Source organism: Pelophylax lessonae (genome assembly GCF_965119305.1).
Source record: "Pelophylax lessonae genome assembly, chromosome: 2".
NCBI lineage: Eukaryota > Metazoa > Chordata > Amphibia > Anura > Ranidae > Pelophylax > Pelophylax lessonae.
The window spans coordinates 209,444,556-209,464,536 of NC_138769.1; the positions used below are offsets into that span (position 1 = coordinate 209,444,556).

The 19,981-nt window shown below is 48.8% G+C and overlaps 1 protein-coding gene across 12 annotated transcripts in view; it reads right to left on the minus strand.

The window, feature by feature from the left end:
- The window catches only part of CASK (calcium/calmodulin dependent serine protein kinase), a 651,701-nt gene that overhangs the window by 268,524 nt on the left and 363,196 nt on the right, over window positions 1-19,981 (minus strand). For all 12 annotated transcript variants that reach the window (XM_082246666.1, XM_082246669.1, XM_082246671.1 and 9 more), the window contains exon 10: window positions 14,996-15,095. In XM_082246666.1, coding sequence (XP_082102792.1) covers window positions 14,996-15,095 — 100 coding nt within the window. The remainder of the gene's footprint in view (window positions 1-14,995; window positions 15,096-19,981) is intronic.

The window sequence follows — 19,981 nt, forward strand, 5'->3', positions numbered from 1 at the left end:
CTGGTGCAGCCATCAGAATCAAACAAAATTACCATCCAATGGGCAACCAGGAGAGACAGTGCTAATCCCGTTGTTGATCTTCTCATGGCAGTTCTCAAAGGATGAACAAGCCAGTGGATACAATGAACAGTTTATTAAAACAACCAGAAGGGTAAAAGTGAATGAAGTGATAACTGGATTTTCTCTTAAGTTCATTGACGGACGAAGTCCTCTGATGCATATCAGTAGGGTTATACTGCCCCCTACAGGAGTAGGACACTAGGCATTAAAAAAGTTCTGGCTACGCCTATGGACAGTCCCCGAGGGTACATCCTCTCTCTTCCTGCATAGGATGTCAGTTTTGTATCAAAGCAGTGTCAGAGAAGGAACACCAACCAAACTCAAAATAGAGGAGAGGGTACTGCGTCCGTCAATGAACTTAAGAAAACTGAATTTTTGTAATATCTTACCTGTAAAATTCCTTTCTCTGAGTCCTCCGACAGTCGCCGCCTCTTCATATTCGTCACATATGGGGGTATTAGAGACTTTGCTCCGAAGGAGTAGCTAGGCAACAGAATATGTTAACATTAAAGCTTTTAACATATCCCACCCTCAAGGGGTGGTCCCCTCAGTCAATACCCTCCTACTTCCTGCAACCATATCTCAGTTTTAGTGGAATAGCAGTAGAGTATACAACCAAACCCCAAAAGAGGGGCGGGGGCGGCGACTGTCGGAGGACTCAGAGAAAGGAATTTTACAGGTAAGATTTTACAAAAATTCCGTTTTCTCTTACGTCCTCCGACAGTCGCCGCCTCTTCATATTCGTCACATATGGGGACGTCCCAAAGCAGTGCAAACATGAGGGGTGGGAAACGCATCCGCGCCGAAAAGGCAACGCAGTCTCCGCATCAAAGAAAGGAACCTTACCAAAGGAAGGAAACCAGCTGGGCAACAGGAAAAAAAAAAAAACAAGTGCTCAACAGGAGCAACAACCCAGGAAAAGACAAATAACCATGGGACAAAAAACTCATCCCAACAGCCAGAGGTCCCCAACAAGGGACCCTAGGGAATTGCCGCACTAAGAACCTTGCGGCCAAAGGAAGCATCCGCCGATGCCTGAACATCTACTTTGTAGAATTTTGTAAAAGTGTGTACGGTCGACCAAGTCGCCGCCTTACACACCTGGGCTACAGAAGCCCCATGACGACAGGCCCAAGACGTACTCAGAGATCTAGTAGAGTGCGCCTTCACAGGCACAGGGGGAACCTTCCCCTGCAAGGCATAGGCCTGTTCAATGGTCTGCCTGATCCATTTGGCGATGGTAGAGGCCGACGCCGCCATGCCCTTCCGAGGACCCTCTGGAAGAACAAACAAGGAATCCATCTTTCGAAAAGACTCAGTCGATTTAAGGTAAACCCTTATCGCCCGAACAACATCCAGAGAGTGTAATCTCACCTCCTTTGGATGTTTAGGCTTCGCGCACAGCGAAGGCAAGACAATATCCTCATTAAGATGGAATTCCGAAACTCTTTTCGGAAGAAAAGAAGGATTAGGTCGCAAGACCACCTTATCCAAATGAACAACCAGATACGGAGACTTGCAGGACAAAGCTGCCAGCTCCGACACTCTGCGAGCCGAAGTGATCGCTACCAAAAAGGCGACCTTTTTGGACAACATAGACAACGAGGTCTCCCTGATCTGTTCAAAAGGAGCACGTTGCAACACAGACAGAACGAGATTCAAGTCCCAAGGGGGCAAAGGATCCCTCCTAGGAGGAACCAGATGCCGCACACCCTGAACAAAAGTGCCAACCAAGGAGTTGGAAGCCACGGGACGTTGAAACAGAACGGCCAGCGCAGACACCTGACCCTTGATCGTAGCCAGCGCCAAACGCTGATCGACACCCGTTTGAAGGAAGGACAGCACTCGGGAAACCGAGTAAGTGCGGGGAGAAAATCCCCTGGACTCACACCAAGCAAAATAGGCCTTCCAAGTTCGGTAATAAACCTTCCCCGAGGAAGACTTCCTCGCGTTGATCAAGGTATGAACGACCTCTGGGGAGAGACCCTTCTCCCTCAGGACCTCGGTCTCAACAGCCAGGCCGTCAAAGCCAGCGACTGTAAAGCAGGATGGTATATCGGTCCTTGAGACAGGAGATCATCTCGAAGAGGCAGACGCCATGGGGCGTCGACCGCCAGATTCACGAGGTCTGCGTACCAGGACCGGCGAGGCCAGTCCGGTGCCACAAGAATCACCGTGCTGCGTTCCGAGTGTAACCTGCGAAGGAACCTGGACAGCAACTGAATCGGTGGAAACGCGTACATCAGCCTGTACTGATGCCACGGGGCCACTAACGCGTCCGACGCGTCTGCCCGAGGGTCGCGCGTCCTTGCCACGAACCTTCTCACCTTGTTGAGACGCGACGCGAATAGGTCCACATCTGGAAGACCCCACTTCGCGCACAACATCTGGAAGACAGTCGGGTGGAGAGACCACTCCCCCTGATCCAGGGTCTGGCGACTCAGATAGTCCGCCTGCCAGTTCTCCACCCCCGGAATGTGAACCGCCGTTATCGCCGGGACATGAGTCTCGGCCCAAGTCAGAATGTCGGCCACTTCTCGAGCCGCTCGGGCACTCCTGGTGCCCCCTTGGTGGTTGATGTAGGCCACCGCCGTGGCATTGTCCGTCTGCACCCGAACCGGGCAGCCCCGCAGCCGGTCCGTCCAGCGATGAAGACAGAGATTGATCGCACGCAATTCCAGAATGTTGATCGGAAGGGAGGACTCCCCCCTCCGACCAAGTCCCCTGGGCGGACAGAACGCCCAGAACACCACCCCAGCCCGACAGGCTGGCATCCGTGGTGATTACCGTCCACGAGATAGGACGAAACGACTTGCCCCCGGACACCATCGGGGACTGGAGCCACCACAGAAGGGCTCTTCTGGTGCGATGACTCAACGAGATTGGAAGATCCAGAGACTGAGGTCGCCCGTCCCACATGGACAGGATCTCCGCTTGGAGACCCCGCGTGTGAAACTGGGCGAAGGGAATCGCCTCGAAAGCCGAGACCATCAATCCCAGACATCTCATGCACGTCCTTAGAGACGAGTGCGGAACGTCCCTGAGGGACCTGACTTCCTCCTGGAGAGTCCTGAGTTTGTCTTCCGGCAGGAAGACCTTCGCCTGTACCGAGTCCAGAATCATTCCCAGGTAGGGAAGACGAACCGACGGACTCAGCGTCGACTTTAGATAATTTATCGTCCAAACAAACTCCTGCAGAGTTTGCATCGTGACAGACAGGTCCTCCTCCAGACCCTGGCTGGTCGCAGATTGAACCAGAATGTCGTCCAGATACCCCAGGACAGAAATGCCCTGGGCTCTCAACAATGCCAGAACCGGTGCAAGCACCTTGGTGAAGACCCGCGGAGCCGAGGCGAGACCAAAAGGCAACGCCACGAACTGGTAGTGATCCTCCGCAATGGCAAAACGAAGGTACCTCTGGTGACCCTCGAAAATGGGGATGTGAAGATACGCATCCTTCAAATCGATGGAGGCCATGAATTCCCCCAGAACCAGGGCAGCCACCACCGACTGCAGGGATTCCATGCGGAACTTGCGAACCCGCACAGAGCGGTTCAGAGCCTTCAAGTCCAGAATTGGACGAACCTTGCCCTCCTTTCTGGGCACGGTGAACAGATTGGAATAAAACCCCCGAAATCTGTCCCGATGAGGCACCGGAACCACCACTCCCTGAGCCCTCAGGTCCCGCACCGCCAGGTGTAGGTCCCGCAAACGCTCTGGAGACAGTTGAAGATTTGAGGGAAAAAATCTGCTCTCCGGCCGAGAGAGAAACTCGATCTTGTAACCAGATCGAACGATCTCCTGAACCCATCTGTCCCGCACACGGGCCAACCAGGGCTAAAGAAAACCGAGCAAGCGTCCCCCCACCCCAAAACTGGGTGAGGGCGCCCCTTCAGGCCGAACTGTTATGGGCTGCAGATCCGGATTGACCGGACTTCTGTTTACCAGACCAGGATTCTTCTGAGAGCCTAGACCTTTGAACGGCTTGCCCTTGTAGTGCGGCCGAAAGGCACGAAAGGACCCCTGAGGGGGCCGAAAATTAGCATGCTTCTTCCCAGAAGCCCCCTTAGCCTTGGGGAAATGGGGCAAGAGAGTGCTCTTACCCCCGGTGATCCCCTTAATCAACACATCCAGGGACTCCCCAAAAAGGCGAGACCCATCATAAGGCAGATTGGCTAAGGTCTTACGTGAGGACTGGTCCACCAACCAACATTTCAACCAAACCAGGCGGCGAGACAACACCGCCACGCTGTGCACACGTGCAGCCAACGGAACCAGGTCCAGGTCCGCATCACACAGATACATGACACCCTGGTGGATTTGATCCACCATATCCAGGGTCGCCGGCGAGGCCGAATCGGCCACTAGGACGCGCCTAAGCATCTGCGTCCAACTTGCGATCGCCTGGGCCGCCATGAGAGAAGCAAACAGAGCCTTAAGCATAGAACCCGTAACAGAATAAGTATGACGGGCAAGAGACTCCAATCTCCTATCCGTGGCATCACGGAACACAGGGGAATCCTCTGCAGGAATCGCAGTGGCTTTGTTTAAAACCGCAATTGCGTGATCCACTGGGGGAGGCACACACCACCTTTCATCAGTGGAAGGCGAGAAAGGATAAAGCAGCTTGAACCTACTTGGTACAGCAAAAGGTTTGCGCAGATTGCGCCATTGTTCCTTAACAGCGCGCTGAAAATCATCATTGCAGGGAAAAACCTGCGGCGTCCTGCGTTTTCTCTGCGTCCCATAAGCCGCCAAGGCAGCGGGGGGACACACTTCATCCTGCAAATGCAGCGTTTGCTTTATGGAAGCAATCAATTCATCCATGATTGCAAGCTCTTCAGGCGAGCCAGGGGGAGAATTATCAACCCCTTCAACTTCAGCCTCCACCTCGGACCCCACTAGATCCAGGGAGGAGCGGGACCCCGATAAGGAGGCCCCCGCCATAACAGCCCCATCACCTTCACCCTCAGAATCAGAGGAAAGAGCAACTCTGGGTCTCTTAGTAGATTGAGCAGCCACCAGCATCTGCACCTGAGCAGCAAGGCCAGCCACAATAGTGGCTAAATCCCCCCCTGGGGGGGAAACAGCGGTCCCCTGGCTTTCCACCAAGGCGGTAGGAAATTTGCCCTCCTGAGAATCCATTGCCCCTATAATGCCGGATAATAAAGGGTTAACTGCCCCTTTAAGCAAGCGCGGCGAGCGCAGCCCACCGCACCACACACAAGCACAATGAGACCCCCACAGGGAATATTTAAACTTAACACAGGCAATGGATAGCAAGAACAGAAGGATAAAACCTGAGGAGACCCTCGCCGCTGCTGCTGCCTCGATCGGTGTTCCTGGAGAAGAGGAAGTGATGCTGCCAGGGTGCTCTATGAAAGCCTATGGGAGGCTACAAGAAAATGGCCGCCATGCATGTAGAACATGCGGCCGGAGCGAGTGTAGGCAAAATGGCGCCGTTTGGCGCCGAAACCGCCGCTCCACAGTGCAGTAATGCACACATGTCATCCATGTATAAGAACACATGTCAGATCGCCGCAGCAATCGCTGTATAATGCCCAAACATGCCACAAAACATGCCCCACAGCACACAGCTTCTCACACTGACCAGGCTGACACACACAGTGTCACACAGCCCCCCCCCCCCCTTGCAGCCCACAGCATGCAGCCGAGAGATAGGGAGACAAACAGCGTGAATAGAGGCAGGTTACACAGTCCCAGACTGACACCCCCCCAGACAGACAGGTCCCCACATAAATACACTTACCTCACATGGCGTGGGGGACCCGCACAGGCGAACAAGCCGCTGCACATGAGGCAGGGAGAGTCGCATACAAGACGCACAGAATGGGGGTTAAGAAACCGCACAGCGTCCAGCGAGGTAGCCACCTCACCAATCATCCCTGCACTGAACAGGGATGGGTCGTTCACTGTGCCAGGAGCGTTACCTGGCTGAACGCTCGATGGCAGGCTGGGAAGAAACTGACCCACGACCTGCGACCAGGGGGATCAGCCCGAGACCCAGCCCGCATGATCCTCTTCATCAGAAGAACTAACTAACGCTGACAAAAAGAACAGCTAAGTAAAGGTAGAGAGAAAACTCAAACAAAAATTCAAAAAAGAAGAAAGAGTCTGGGGCAGAAAGCCCCAGCACAGAGAAAGCCAGCCACTCCTGACAAGCTAGACATTAAAACTGAGATATGGTTGCAGGAAGTAGGAGGGTATTGACTGAGGGGACCACCCCTTGAGGGTGGGATATGTTAAAAGCTTTAATGTTAACATATTCTGTTGCCTAGCTACTCCTTCGGAGCAAAGTCTAATACCCCCATATGTGACGAATATGAAGAGGCGGCGACTGTCGGAGGACGTAAGAGAAATAAGGATTTTACGGTAAGTCAAAAATCCAGTTTTCTCTATCGTTCATTGACGGACGAAATCCTCTGATGCATATCAGTAGGGATGTCCCAAAGCAGTACCCAAATGAAGGGTATGAACAGCAGAATAAAAACAGCCCCCAAGGCCAAATAGAGCCAACAAGGCAACTCAGGACTCATCCGAACAAGGTGAGGTCCACCTGAAAACCAAACAGGAACACCCTCAAGGAAGGCCAAGGGGCCCCCTAAACAGCAGCCTGCAAAACTTTGCGGCCAAAGGAAGCATCCGCAGATGCCAGCATATCCACTTTATAAAATTTGGTAAAGGAATGAACAGACGACCAGGTCGCCGCCTGTAAACCTGCAGCACAGAAGCCTGATGGCGAAAAGCCCAGAAATCACTAAGCGCCCTAGTAGAACGTGCTGAAAAAGGGAAAGCTAGAACCTGACCCTTAATTGAATAAGCCTGCACCACTGTGTCAGATCCAACTGGAAATAGTCGCAGCAGACGCAGGCAGCCCTTTTCTCGGGCCATCAGTGAGGACAGAGGGCGAATCTGACCTTCAAAATGACTCAGTAGTCGCCAAGTACACCTTGACTGCCCGAACTGTATCCAGAGTATGCAGTGCATATTCCTTCTGATGTTTGGGCTTAGGACACAAAGATGGTAACACAATGTCCTTGTTCAAGTGAACACTAGAAAACCACCTTCGGAACATATAGGGAGAACGACAGGACAATGTTGGCAGTGCTGACACCCAGTGCGCAGAAGTGATAGCCACCAAGAAGGCCACTTTCCATGATAAGGTAGGCAGGGGAAACCCCCGAATACATGCAAAAGGAGGTTTTCGAAGAACCGACTGCACCAAATCAAGGTCCCCAGTTGGTGACGGAGGTCGCACCTGAAGCATTAAGTGTTGCACCCCCTGGAAGAAGTTACGCACCAGGGAACGGGTGGCCAACGGCCTTTGGAAGAAAATTGCCCCAAGTCGAACCCGACCCTTAACAGTATTTAAGGTCAGCTTTTGATCAACTCTCCGTTGAAGGAAAGCAAAGATCCGGGCCACCGAGTAAGAGCAAGGGGGAGCCCAAAGAGACTCACACCACGCAACAGACGACTTTCTCATACGAAGATAAATCAACCTGGAAGTTGCTTTACACGCTTTAAGCAGAGGGGGAATCACTGAAGCAGACAATCCCCTGTCCTTCAGCACCTGGTTTTCAGCAGCCAAGCCGACAAAGCCAGTGACCGTAAAGCAGGATGGAAGATTGGCCCTGGAGACAATAGATCCTCCCTGAGAAGAAGTCTCCAAGGAGCGTCTGCGATTTGCCTGACCAGGTCGGTGTACCAAGCTCAGGGAGGCCAGTCTGGAGCCATGAATGACCGGAATCCCTTCTGCCTCAAACCTGTGAAGAAGTCTTGCAGCAACTTGAGAGGGGGGAAAGGCAGACAGCAGCCGAAACTGACCTTGGGCCATCCGTGATCGCTCTTACACGATTATGGGTGCGTCGTCCTTGCGCAGGTGACCATGCAAAACTTCAGTGTCGTTCATGCTGAAGTTAGTATATGTTCTTGCCTACGACAGAACTCATGGTGCCATCAGAGCGGGTCACAAACCTCTGCACTATCCTGTAGATGCAACGCCAACAGATCCACGTCTGGAGTGCTCCAACGAAGGCATAACTGCTGGAACACCTCCGGATGTAGGGACCATTCCCCTGCATCAAAGGCCTGTCAACTGAGGTAATCCGCCTGCCAATTACCTACACCTGGAATGTGAACAGCGGAGAGAGCTGGAGCAAGGCGCTCTGCCCAACGAAGAATGCCTCTCACTTCCATGGCCGCAAGGGCCCCCTTGGTTAACGACATAAGCCACGGTTGTGGCACAGTCCGACTAAATACGCCCTGGACAGCTACAGGTGCCCGGTCCAGTGAACTAGGCAAAGCCGAAGCTTTCTCAGTTCCAGGACATTGATCGGTAACCTGGATCCTTCAGGGACCATACTCCCCAAGCAGAGAACCTGCCGAGGACTCCTCCCCACCTGGACAGGCTTACATCCGTGGTACAATTGTCCAGTATAAGGGGAGGAAGGATTTTCTGTTTGGGCATCGGGGACCGAAGCCACCAGATCAAAGACTCCCTGGTCACATGGCTCAGCTGAACCGAATGTTCAGAGAGTTTGGAATCTAGTGTCATGTGAGAAAGATTGCCTCCTGGGCCATCCTCGAGAGGGATTGAGCGAAAGGGACCGCCTCGAAAGACGACACCATCAGTCCCAGAACTTGCATGCAGGTTCAAAGGGACGACCATGAGACGTTTCAAGAGTTTTCCCGGAGGGAGAAACACCCTGGCTGAGGACGAATCCAAAGTCAGGCCCAGATAGTCCAGTCTAATGGAGGGGACCAGGGACGACTTTTGAAGGTTCAGAACCCACCCGAACTCCTCCAGAGTTCTCATGTGGCGCTTTTCCACTGCATGGTACGGCTCGGTTTGGCGCTTTTCCACTGCATGGTACCGCATGGTACGTGTTAGAACGGTTTAGTACAGCGGCGCTTTTCCACTACATGGTACGGCTCGCTTAAACAGTACCACCTCGGTTGGTGTTCCAAGGGGGCCGTACCTATACCATATCCCACAAGCCTTTGCATGCAGCCTTGATTGTTTGTCACTACTAGCCACTGATTGGTCAGAGAATCGTTGTAATCCCACCCACTTACTACTTTAGTGGAAAAGCAAACCGAGCCACGTAGAGCCTATACAGTGCTGAAACGTGCTGACTCGTACCATACAGTGGAAAAGCAAACTGAGCCAAGCTGGGCCAAGCAGTGCCGAGTGGAGCCGAGCGGTATTTGCAGTGGAAAAGTGCCAATGGTGACTTCCAAATTCGTTGTCAGCACAGTAGGGGACTTCGCACGGAGAAGCAGATCAGCCAGGAACCCAGGACCTATACACCCCGCTGTTGCAACAGCGCCAGGACCAGAGCCGACACCTTAGTGACGACCCGAGGAGCAGAGGCGAGACCAAAGGGTAACGCCTACCGATAGTGATTCTCTCCCACGGCAAAAACGGAGAATGCGTTGGTACACATAATGGGATGTGAAGGTAGGCCTCTCTGATGTCTATGGAGGCCAGGAATCCCCCTGATGTAGAGAAGCCACCCTCGTGCGAAACGATTCCAGGGCCATTAGGTCCAGCCTTTGTTGACTTACAGCCCCATAGAGCGCCAGCAAGCGATCCGGGGACAGCCATACAGTGGAGGAAAACCTTACTGGAGAAACTCGATCTTGCAACTGGACCGCATGACCTCCTGAACCCAGCTGTCTGGGATCAGGGCCAGCTGCAGGTCTGAGAACCGGCAAAGACGTCTCCCCACCCCATATCCGGGTGAAGACACACCTTCAGGTCAAGTAGGCCTTGTCCGCAGGTCTGGAAAAAAAACGATCTTTGTTTGCCATACCAGGGTCGCTTGGAACCACCCGCAGAAGTCTTGAAGGACTTAGCCTCATTGACTGTCCCCGAGAGATGAAGAAAACTGTTTGTGAGCCAAAAAGGAGGGACCCCGTCTGTGACAAAGTCGCTACCCTTGTTGGCCTGTGGAAGAAAGATACTCTTCCCCCGCGAGGCCCTTATATAATGTCATCCAGGGGCAGCGCCAGACAGGCGATACCCCTGAAAAGGGAGATCCGTTAAGGCCCTCTTAGAAGTATGATCCGCAGGCCAACACTTCAGCCATGTATACGCCGGATAACCACGGCCGAACCGACAGGTGACCCAATAAAGAAGCCGTGTCCAGCGTGCAATCGCTATAATAGTGCAGCCCTGCAGCAGGGGTAGGTGGAGATCGCTTCTGCGCTCCTCGCCCTCTCAAGGCCACCTCCAACCGGGACCAAAATGCTTCCAGAAGAGCCGAAAATGCATTAGTGGACAGTGGAGATCAGGAAAGGCCCTGCGGCCTCTGTAAAGGGGGTCAGGTGGGGACACATGGTCTGCAGGGTCCATACTGAACCAGGAGAACACACCAGCAAAATTTGCAAAAAATGACAAAAATTACTTTTTTTTGCAAAAAAACGGCCCCACTGCGCCACAGCGCCCCCTGAAGGTCAGGAACGCCCTGAAGACCCCCCAACAGAGAGAGCGAGAGACCCCCCAGAACCCACTGTCCCAATCTGCATTCCCAGGGCGTCTGCACGTGTAGCAGAAAGCTCTCCCAAAAAGGGAGAGAGCATTGAAAACTGCCCAGGATGAAGGGAGGGGCTCCACCCTCCGGGAAAAACGCCTCCAGGCACTCCCACCTAGATTCCCGGCAAGAATCCACTGCAAAATGTCCAAAAACGGCCGCAGTCATAGTAGCCGACGAGGCTAAAACAAAACCCAGGAGTGTGAGGGTCCGACCATCCCAGGGAGGGGCCCGCGTCCACCCCAAAATCCGCCAGGGAAGAGGGGGGCGTTTACTCACTGTACCAGGAACACAGGCGGGTGCCATCTCCTGACAGGACCCCTTTCTGCCGAAGTAGGGGGGCTGCCGGTCAAATAGGAACGTTGCAACATAGGCCTAGACCATGTTGTGGGTGACCTTGCGAGACGTTTAACTCGCAGGGCCAGTCCCCGTCCAGTGGGACTATGTCAGGGCCGACCCAGTGTGGAGCCAAGGCCTGCGCGGGCTCGCTGGCCAGCTGGGGTGAGGTGTCAAAGCAGGAAGAACCAGCCAGGAACGCATGAAGAGAGCATTGTGGTGACGTGTTCCATCTAGTGGATCCAGCAGCCATCCACCGATCCCCATCGGATTAAGGCTAGCCCGGTATCGTTTTAGCAAATTTATTGACTTTGCAATTGACTTTTATCACTTCATTCACTGTTACCCTTCTGGTTGTTTAAAAAAAAAAAAACTGTTCATTTTATCTAGATAAAAGGAGCAAGAAATCAAACACTGATAAGTGCAAAACCACTTACTCACCCAGCACTAAAATTCACTATGAGAACAAGCAATTGGTGCATAAAACCATAGAGGTAAAAGCTGCTGCTATAAAAAAGAGGAATCTAGAATGGGGTGCAACAAATAAAGTTTACATAAACTGATCTGTGACACTAGCAGCGCTGAAAAATAAAACATATCATAAATATTTAGAACATCATGGCGTGGAATGGTTAAATCACAAACAATGAATGTCCATCAGTAGTCAAATACTCTTGCTGATGTAAAGGTAAGCATTCGGCCAAAGTACAGTCCCAAGTACCAGTGCAAGTAGTAACATGGAAAAGAGTGCGGCTAGTAATACTGTCCGTGTACCACCACCAGCAAGCCGTGATCACCCATCAGATTGGAAACTCACCAAAACAAGGATAAAACAGGCCTGTAAATATCAATGCTGGCTCCTCCACTGGGACAAACAGCACCCACCGCCTGGCTCTTTAATGCGAAACCTTGTCCTTATCGCTCATGACATCATGTGAATGTAAGCACAACAGGGGGACACATATATTCCGCAAGATTTATTGAAAGAAAAACTCCCGTTCCCCACAAATTAAGTACTCTCAAACATATCATGTTGTCGGGCATAAGCGAATGCATAAAGCGTCCATCCACCTCTGTCGAATTCAACCCAACCGCTTTGGCGCCAAGCGGACCGGATCGGACAGTACGACGTGGCGTCTTATGTTGCTAGGCGACAGCGCACTCACGCCCTAGTGGGGCGTGAGTACGCGGTCGCCTAGCAACAGAAGACGCCACGCCGTACTGTCCGATCCGGTCCGCTTGGCGCCAAAGTGGTCAGCTTGAATTCGACAGAGGTGGATGGACGCTTTATGCATTCGCTTATGCCAGACAACATGATATGTTTGAGAGTACTTAATTTGTGGGGAACGGGAGTTTTTCTTTCAATAAATCTTGCAGAATTACGCTATGTGTCCCCCTGTTGTGCTTACATTCACATGATGTCATGAGCGATAAGGACAAGGTTTCGCATTAAAGAGCCAGGCGGTGGGTGCTGTTTGTCCCAGTGGAGGAGCCAGTGTTGATATTTACAGGCCTGTTTTATCCTCGTTTTGGTGAGTTTCCAATCTGATGGGTGATCACGGCTTGCTGGTGGTGGTACACGGACAGTATTACTAGCCGCACTCTTTTCCATGTTACTACTTGCACTGGTACTTGGGACAGTACTTTGGCCGAATGCTTACCTGTACATCAGCAAGAGTATTTGACTACTGATGGACATTCATTGTTTGTGATTTAACCATTCCACGCCATGATGTTCTAAATATTTATGATATGTTTTATTCTTCAGCGCTGCTAGTGTCACAGATCAGTTTATGTAAACTTTATTTGTTCATTTTATCTACTGGCTTGTTCATCCTTTGAGAACTGCCATGATAACACCAACATCCGGATAGCTGTCTATCCTGGCTCCCTGCAGTCATGGTCCCCCCCCCCCCCCATCAGTCTTCCCTGCAGTCATGCACCCCCTTTACAGTCCTCCCTGCAGTCAATCCCCCCTTCACAGTTCTTTTTGCAGTCATGCCCCCATCACAGTTCTCCCTGCAGTCATGCACCCTCTTAACAGTCAACCCTGCAAGCATGCCCATCCCATCACAGTCCTTCCTGCAGTCATGCCCCTCCACCCCCCCCCATTCACAGTCATTCCTGTAGTCATGCCCCCCCCCCCACCCCACACGATCCTCCCTGCGCAGTGCCCATTTAAATTTCTGCCTCCCCTGCAGTGTCTTACCTTTGGCAGGGCAGAGGCAGTTAGCAGCCTGAGCGTATTCTCTCATGTCTCATGATCACCTGCCAATTTCAACCTATTAGCATGGCAGGGGCTGGCAGCAGCTGCAGATCGGGACAGAGAGCGGGAGCTGCCAAACTTATATTACAAGCAGGTGATCACCTGCTTATTATGAAAAATCCACCCTGACCTTCAGCTGCACCCACCCCCTGCTTTGCTAATAGGTTGACATTAGCAGCCGTTGAAAGAAACATGAGAAAATACAGAGGCTGCTAAATGGCCTGCAGTCCATGACAGGACTCATCTTCTGCTGTGATGGCGGCCCACTCAACAACAGGCCACGGACTGCTACCGGTATGCGGCCTGAGGGTTTGGGACCCCTGATCTAGGGAATTCTCAAGTGTTGTAAGGGGGAAACTGCAGTATTTGCATCTATAGAGAAGTAGTTGAGTCTTACAGCATTCCAACAAGAATGCAATGCGTATAGTGGCAAATGTTGGAAAATTTGACTTTGACTTGTATCCAAGTTGAAAGTTCCTAGAAAAGCAGTGTTTTTTTTTTTCCTTCTTTTATTGGTTGAACTAGATGTAAAAGTGTATTTTGTAAGCAATGTAACTATGAGTCAATCATGCAAATAGAAAATATTTGTGGGGGGCATTATGTAAAGAATCTCTCCAGGTTGCCATTTTGCAATAAAGTGATATTAGATTTTTGTGGAAAAACTCATATCAGGCTTTTTTGGTACCAGTAAAACAAACCCCTGAGTCCCCGTCCACACTGGGGCGACCTGGTCGCCTCACAGGTCGCTGTAGGTCGCCTTCCATAGGGAAGCTGCGGACCCGTTCTAAAAGGAGCGACACAAGTCAATCCGACTTAGAAAAAGGGTCCGGAGCTTCTTTGGGGCGACCCGGAGCGACCGTCATAGACTTCAATGTTATAAAGTCCGTGCCGGCCGCTCCGAGGTCGCAACGCGCTGCTCGCACCGCGATCTCGGAGGTCGCCCCGGGAAGTCGGATCGCCCCAGTGTGAACGGGGCCTTATTGTGGGCTATATACACTGCAATGATATTAGTAAACAATGTTTTGCCTTTATGTTGTTAAAAAGGTCAATGTATGTATTGCAAACACTGATTGCTAAATGGGAGGACCTAACTTAATTATTACCACCTAATAAATCAACGGTGAAAAGGTGAGCCTTTATATCCCTTTATTGAGTCTTGTCTTGGAAAGGATCACCAAAAATGAAACTCTTATTGCAGGGATGTGTTATTTGACTTCAATGTCAAGGCATACTTCTGCCCTTGTGAGGCAATCATAAGAGCAGCAATTTAGACATCTGCATGTAAAGAAGGCTACCCTACTTACATTTCCTGTGCATGTACACTTTCTAGAAAATAGTGTATGTTCTATGTACACTGTGTAAGTATACTGCAAGTTTTATCTGCAATGTTTGCGAATGAGAGCTTTAGAGAAAAGCAACTGCACACACATGAAAGGATTACAAAAGATATTTTAACATCGGTAAAAGCAGATTCCAAATTAACAGGTGCACAATAAATACATGTAAAAAAAAAGGCTTTCCTCTATCTCCTAGCCTAAATGCATTGCAGGACATCTACACAAATTTCTACTGAGCATTGAGAGTATTGGAGTTGAATAGGCAACAGAGAAGGTAAGATATATGGAGGGGTGAAGTAGCCAGCATGCACAGTGTAGCAGATATTTTGCTTAAAATACATTTTAAAGAAGCAATCTCAAAACAAGTATTACAGACATTTTACATGCAACATAAGATAACCAAGTTCAAATAAAAATCTAATGACAATCATTCAACATACCTGATGATGTTGGGTCTTCTGAAAAGTCAGGTAAATCTTCTGGAGGATCCCCATAGAATGAATTGAACTTGTGGCTAGACACAGCAGCTAAAACAGCTCCCTGGATAGGCAGAGATTAAAAATCCAACATAAACATATTTCTAAATGAATGCAGTTTTTAGAACACGCTGACCCTTGCATTAACAGTAAGTGTTTGTAAACCCTAAGGCCTCGTGCACACTGGACATTATCAAAACGTCAGTAGAAAGCTGTAGAAGTTTTTCTGCTTTTTTGCTGTAGCATTTTTCAGCTGTAGCATTTCTTAGCAGAACTATACTCCCACAAAAGCCTATGGCTCATAAACATTGATAAACGCCGAAAAGTCACGTTTTTTCAGCGCTTTGAAGCTTTTCTCGGAGTTAAGAGCGTTTTTACAGTTGAAAAACTCCTCTCGAAACCCACTAGTTCTGGGGTTATTTTCCACCCATAAAACACCCCTGCCAAAAACTGCTGAGAACCGCCTATGTGTGCATCGACACATAGGATAACATGCTGGGGAGTTTACTGGCTGCAGAAAAATACGTCTGATGCAAAAAACAGCCGCTGTAAAAACATCCAGTGTGCATGAGGCCTAACAACAAACCTATGGATTTATTCCCCTTTGGTCTTTTAAACTTAACCATTGACAGTATTTTGTTATACTAGTTCGATAAGTGCAAAAAAAATGCCTGCAGATCTAGTCAAAAATTCAGAGATTTCCGGTACACTTCCGGTGTTATCTCAAGAAGCCCAGTTAGCCATCCGATTCCCTTATCTTGGGACTTTAGATCAATCAGCCTTCAGATTTTGAAAAATAGATGGGGGGGATATGTTGAGTAGTTTAGCAAAAAGCAGAAAGAGTTGACACCGCTCAGTCTACAAAAATGCTGTGTGTTGCCAGACCACAACATGGTGTAGGGGTCAGCACGTTTCTGGCAGATCAATAAGTATTTTCCAGTACTTTTATGGTTTTTAGAGAAATAAAATAATGTGTGGTAAAAATTAAATGTATTACAGAGATGTATTGCTTATATTCATTTTATTTTGCCCTTATATTATGGTGATATAGTCTGTCATTTATTTTTGTTTCTACCTTCCTTGAACATTTCAGCAGCCAGGCCATTCTAGTTGCCCGTCTAATTTGATATTTCAGCTCAAGTACATGAGAGGATGGAAACTTCTAAGTGCCCTGAAAATAAGGTAAGGGACCCCCGAAAAAAATTGAAAATTCCCAATTGTTGATCAGCATAGCGAGCACTCCAGGAATCACTAAAGCTGCAAAATAGGCCGGAACTCCACTTTAACTTTAAGCGTATGTTGAGCAAAAATGTTTCTGGTTTTGGATAGAGTGGGGAAAAAAATAGAACCCCTCAGATTTTTTTTTTCTGTTATCTGGGGCTCTGGTGGAGAGATCTATTCTTAAGCTGGCCATTGATTGTTTGAATCTCGGCCGAGTCAGCAAGGACAGGCGGAGATCAGATCCATCTATGGGCAGTCTGATTGCACCCAAGGCGATCTATTGATTGTCTTAGCTACAACCAGCTTGTCAGATTTTAGATGCGATTGCTAAAGGCCATTAAAGCCACTAGCTGTAATCACTGTGTTCTCACCATGGGGATGGTTTCAGTAAAAAAAATAAAATAAAGAAAAATCGCATAATATGGCCTGCCTTACTTCTTGTTCTTCTAACAATGGTTTTACCAAAATGGAAAGGAGTGAAACTCTCAAACAGCAACACAGAGATAAATAGGTTTTCTTTAGTAGAGTAAGAGAATGCTAAGACTCCTGTCAAACATATATTTTTGTATGTGTTCCCCACTAACTGGCCATTTTCAGTAGCATAGAAAATTAGGAGGTTCTCTAATGGAGCCCCGGTTACAAGTGAAAACCCAAAAGTAGTTTTAAAATCTTTACCTTCTCTATCCAAAACTATAAATAGTTGGTTTGCTCGACATACACTATAACAGACTGGCTAAATCATAAAATAGGAAGCAAAATTGATCTTTAGGATTCTCTATAAAATTTAGTTACCTCAAAGAGTCACATTTTTAAAACTGTCTAAAAAAAAGCTAAGACAAACTGTACACAAATAGTGCCCTGCTGTCATTCAGGTAATGCATGTCTGAAAAAGCACCTGCTTGCTATACCTCCTCCTTTCTTTACCTCAGATTCAGCAATTGAAGCCTATAGAACTATTGCTGAATAGAATAAAAAAAATGTCTCAGTCTTCCTTTTGTCTGTTACCTCATTGTATTCAGTTTTAAAAAACATGATAGATATGGTATACAACAAGCAGTACAGCTTGCTAGAAGCTGGTATATATATATATATATATATATATATATATATATATATATATATATATATATATATATATATATATATATATATATATATATATCTATAAATGGATTTTTGTAAAATCTTACCATAAAATCCTTTTCTCTTAGCTCATTGACAGACGTAGTCCTCGGTGATACACCACCTTCGGGTTATGTTGCCTCCACAGGAGCAGGACTAGACAGGAAATTAAAAAGCTCTGGCCACACCCTAGGGGCAGTCCCAGAGGGTATATCCTCTCTCTCTCTGCCTCAGCAAATCAGTTATGTGAAAAAGCAGTCTTTAGAGATTTTAACCCAACCCAACTCAAAAACAGACGGGCGGGGACTACGTCTGTCAATGAGCTAAGAGAAAAGGATTTTACGGTAAGATTTTACAAAAATCCATTTTTCTCTAGCGCTCATTGACAGACGTAGTCCTCGGTGATACACCACCTTCGGGACGTCCCAGAGCAGTATCACAAATGAGGGGTGGGAAAATGGAAATCAAATCCCAATCTAGAAGGCCCAACCGGTGCCAACTAGAAGTTTACAATGCTCATCCTTAATGATGAGACTCAACAAAAAAGAGAAATTTTTTTTTTTTTTTCAAACAGAAAAAAACCCTCGAGGTAGACCACCGGTCTCCTCAAATTGCGGCCTGCAAAACCTTGCGGCCAAATGAGGCATCCGCCGATGCCGTCACATCAATTTTATAGAATTTTGTAAAGGTATGTACCGACGACCAGGTGGCCGCCTTACATACCTGGACCACTGACGCCTGATGGCGAAAGGCCCAGGAAGTACTGAGCGCTCGAGTGGAGTGCGCCCTAACAGGGAACGGAGGACTCTGACCTTTAATAGAATAAGCCTGTACCACCGTTTGTCTAATCCATTTGGCAATGGTCGCGGCAGATGCAGGCAAACCCTTTCTGGGGCCATCCGTGATCACAAAAAGTGAATCCGTCTTACAGAATGATTCCGTAGCTTTCAGGTATACCCTGATTGCCCGAACCACATCTAAGGAATGCAACGCATGTTCCCGATGATGCTTGGGCTGAGGACACAAGGAAGGTAGTACAATATCTTCATTCAGATGAAAATCTGAAACCACCTTAGGAAGAAAAGATGGCTTAGGATGAAGTACTACCTTATCCCTATGAATCACTAGGTATGGGGACTGGCATGATAATGCATCCAGTTCTGACACCCTGCGAGCAGAGGTAATAGCCACCAAGAAGGCCACCTTCTGGGATAAAGTAAGCAAGGGAATCTCCCTGATGTTTTCAAAGGGAGGTTTCTGTAGAACCGACAAAACCAAATTAAGATCCCAGGGCGGTAAGGGCGCGCGGACTGGAGGAGCCAGGTGCCGCACCCCCTGGATGAAATTCCTCACCAAGGACTTGGTAGCTAAAGGTTTCTGAAAGAAGATTGCTAATGCTGAAACTTGACCCTTGATGGTGCTCAAGGCTAGCTTCTGCTCAACCCCTTGTTGCAAAAAGGCCAATATTCGAGTCACCGAATAGGTACGTGGAGGAAATCCTAAAGATTCGCACCACGCAATATAAGTCTTCCATGTGTGATAATAGACCTTGCTGGAAGTCGCTTCCCTTGCTTTAACCACTTGCCGACCGCCGCACGACTATCTACGTCGGCGGTCAGCCCCTCACAGGCAAACTAACGTAGGGCTACGTTGCTTGCTTGTGAGGGTCTAGGGAGCGAGCGCGCGCCCCCCGGGGCGCGCTCCCGCTCCCGCGTGGTCACGGACCCCCCCGCGCGTGTGACCAGCGGACCCGATGTCCGCCGGTCACTCGGCGATCGGCGGGGGAGAGGGAGAATGTCAGGCAGCTTGTGTAAACAAACTGCCTGTCATTCTCTTCGCTGCAAAGACACTGATAAAACGGATCTGGTATGTAGATCCGTTGATCAGTGTCTTTACAGCTAGAGCCACAGCCAATCACAGTAGAAACCACGCCCCTAGGGACACACACAGCCCCTCCCTTCCAAATAAAGTTAACCCCTTCACTACCAGTGTATTTTTACAGTAACAGTGCATATATATAGCACTGATTACTGTAGAAATGTCACTGGTAACCCCAAAAGTGTCAAAAATGTCAGTCAAGGGTCCGATCTGTCCGCCGCAATGTCGCAGTACCGCAAAAAAAATCGCAGATCGCCGCCATTACGCGTTAAAAAAAAAAACAACAAAAATGACAAAAATCTTTCCCTTTGTTAGTAAACGCGATAACTTTTGCGCAAACCAATCAAAATACGCTTTTTGCGATTTTTTTTACCAAACATAGGTAGCATAAAATAAATTGGCCGAAAATTTTTAAAAATTTTGATTTTTACATTTTTTTTTGGGGGAATTTCATATAAAAAAATGTGAAAAATATTGCTATTTTTGCAAAATTGACGCTCTTTTTTTGTTTATAGCGCGTGATCAAAAAATCGCACAGGTGATCAAATACCACCAAAAGAAAGCTCTGTTTGTGGGAAAAAAAGGACGTCAAATTCGTTTAGGTACAGCGTCGCACGACCGCGCAATTGTGCGTTAAATTCACGCAGTGCCGAATCGCAAAATACCCCCTGGTCGGAATGGGGGTAAAATCTTCCGGGGCTTAAGTGGTTAATAAGGGTAGGAATGACT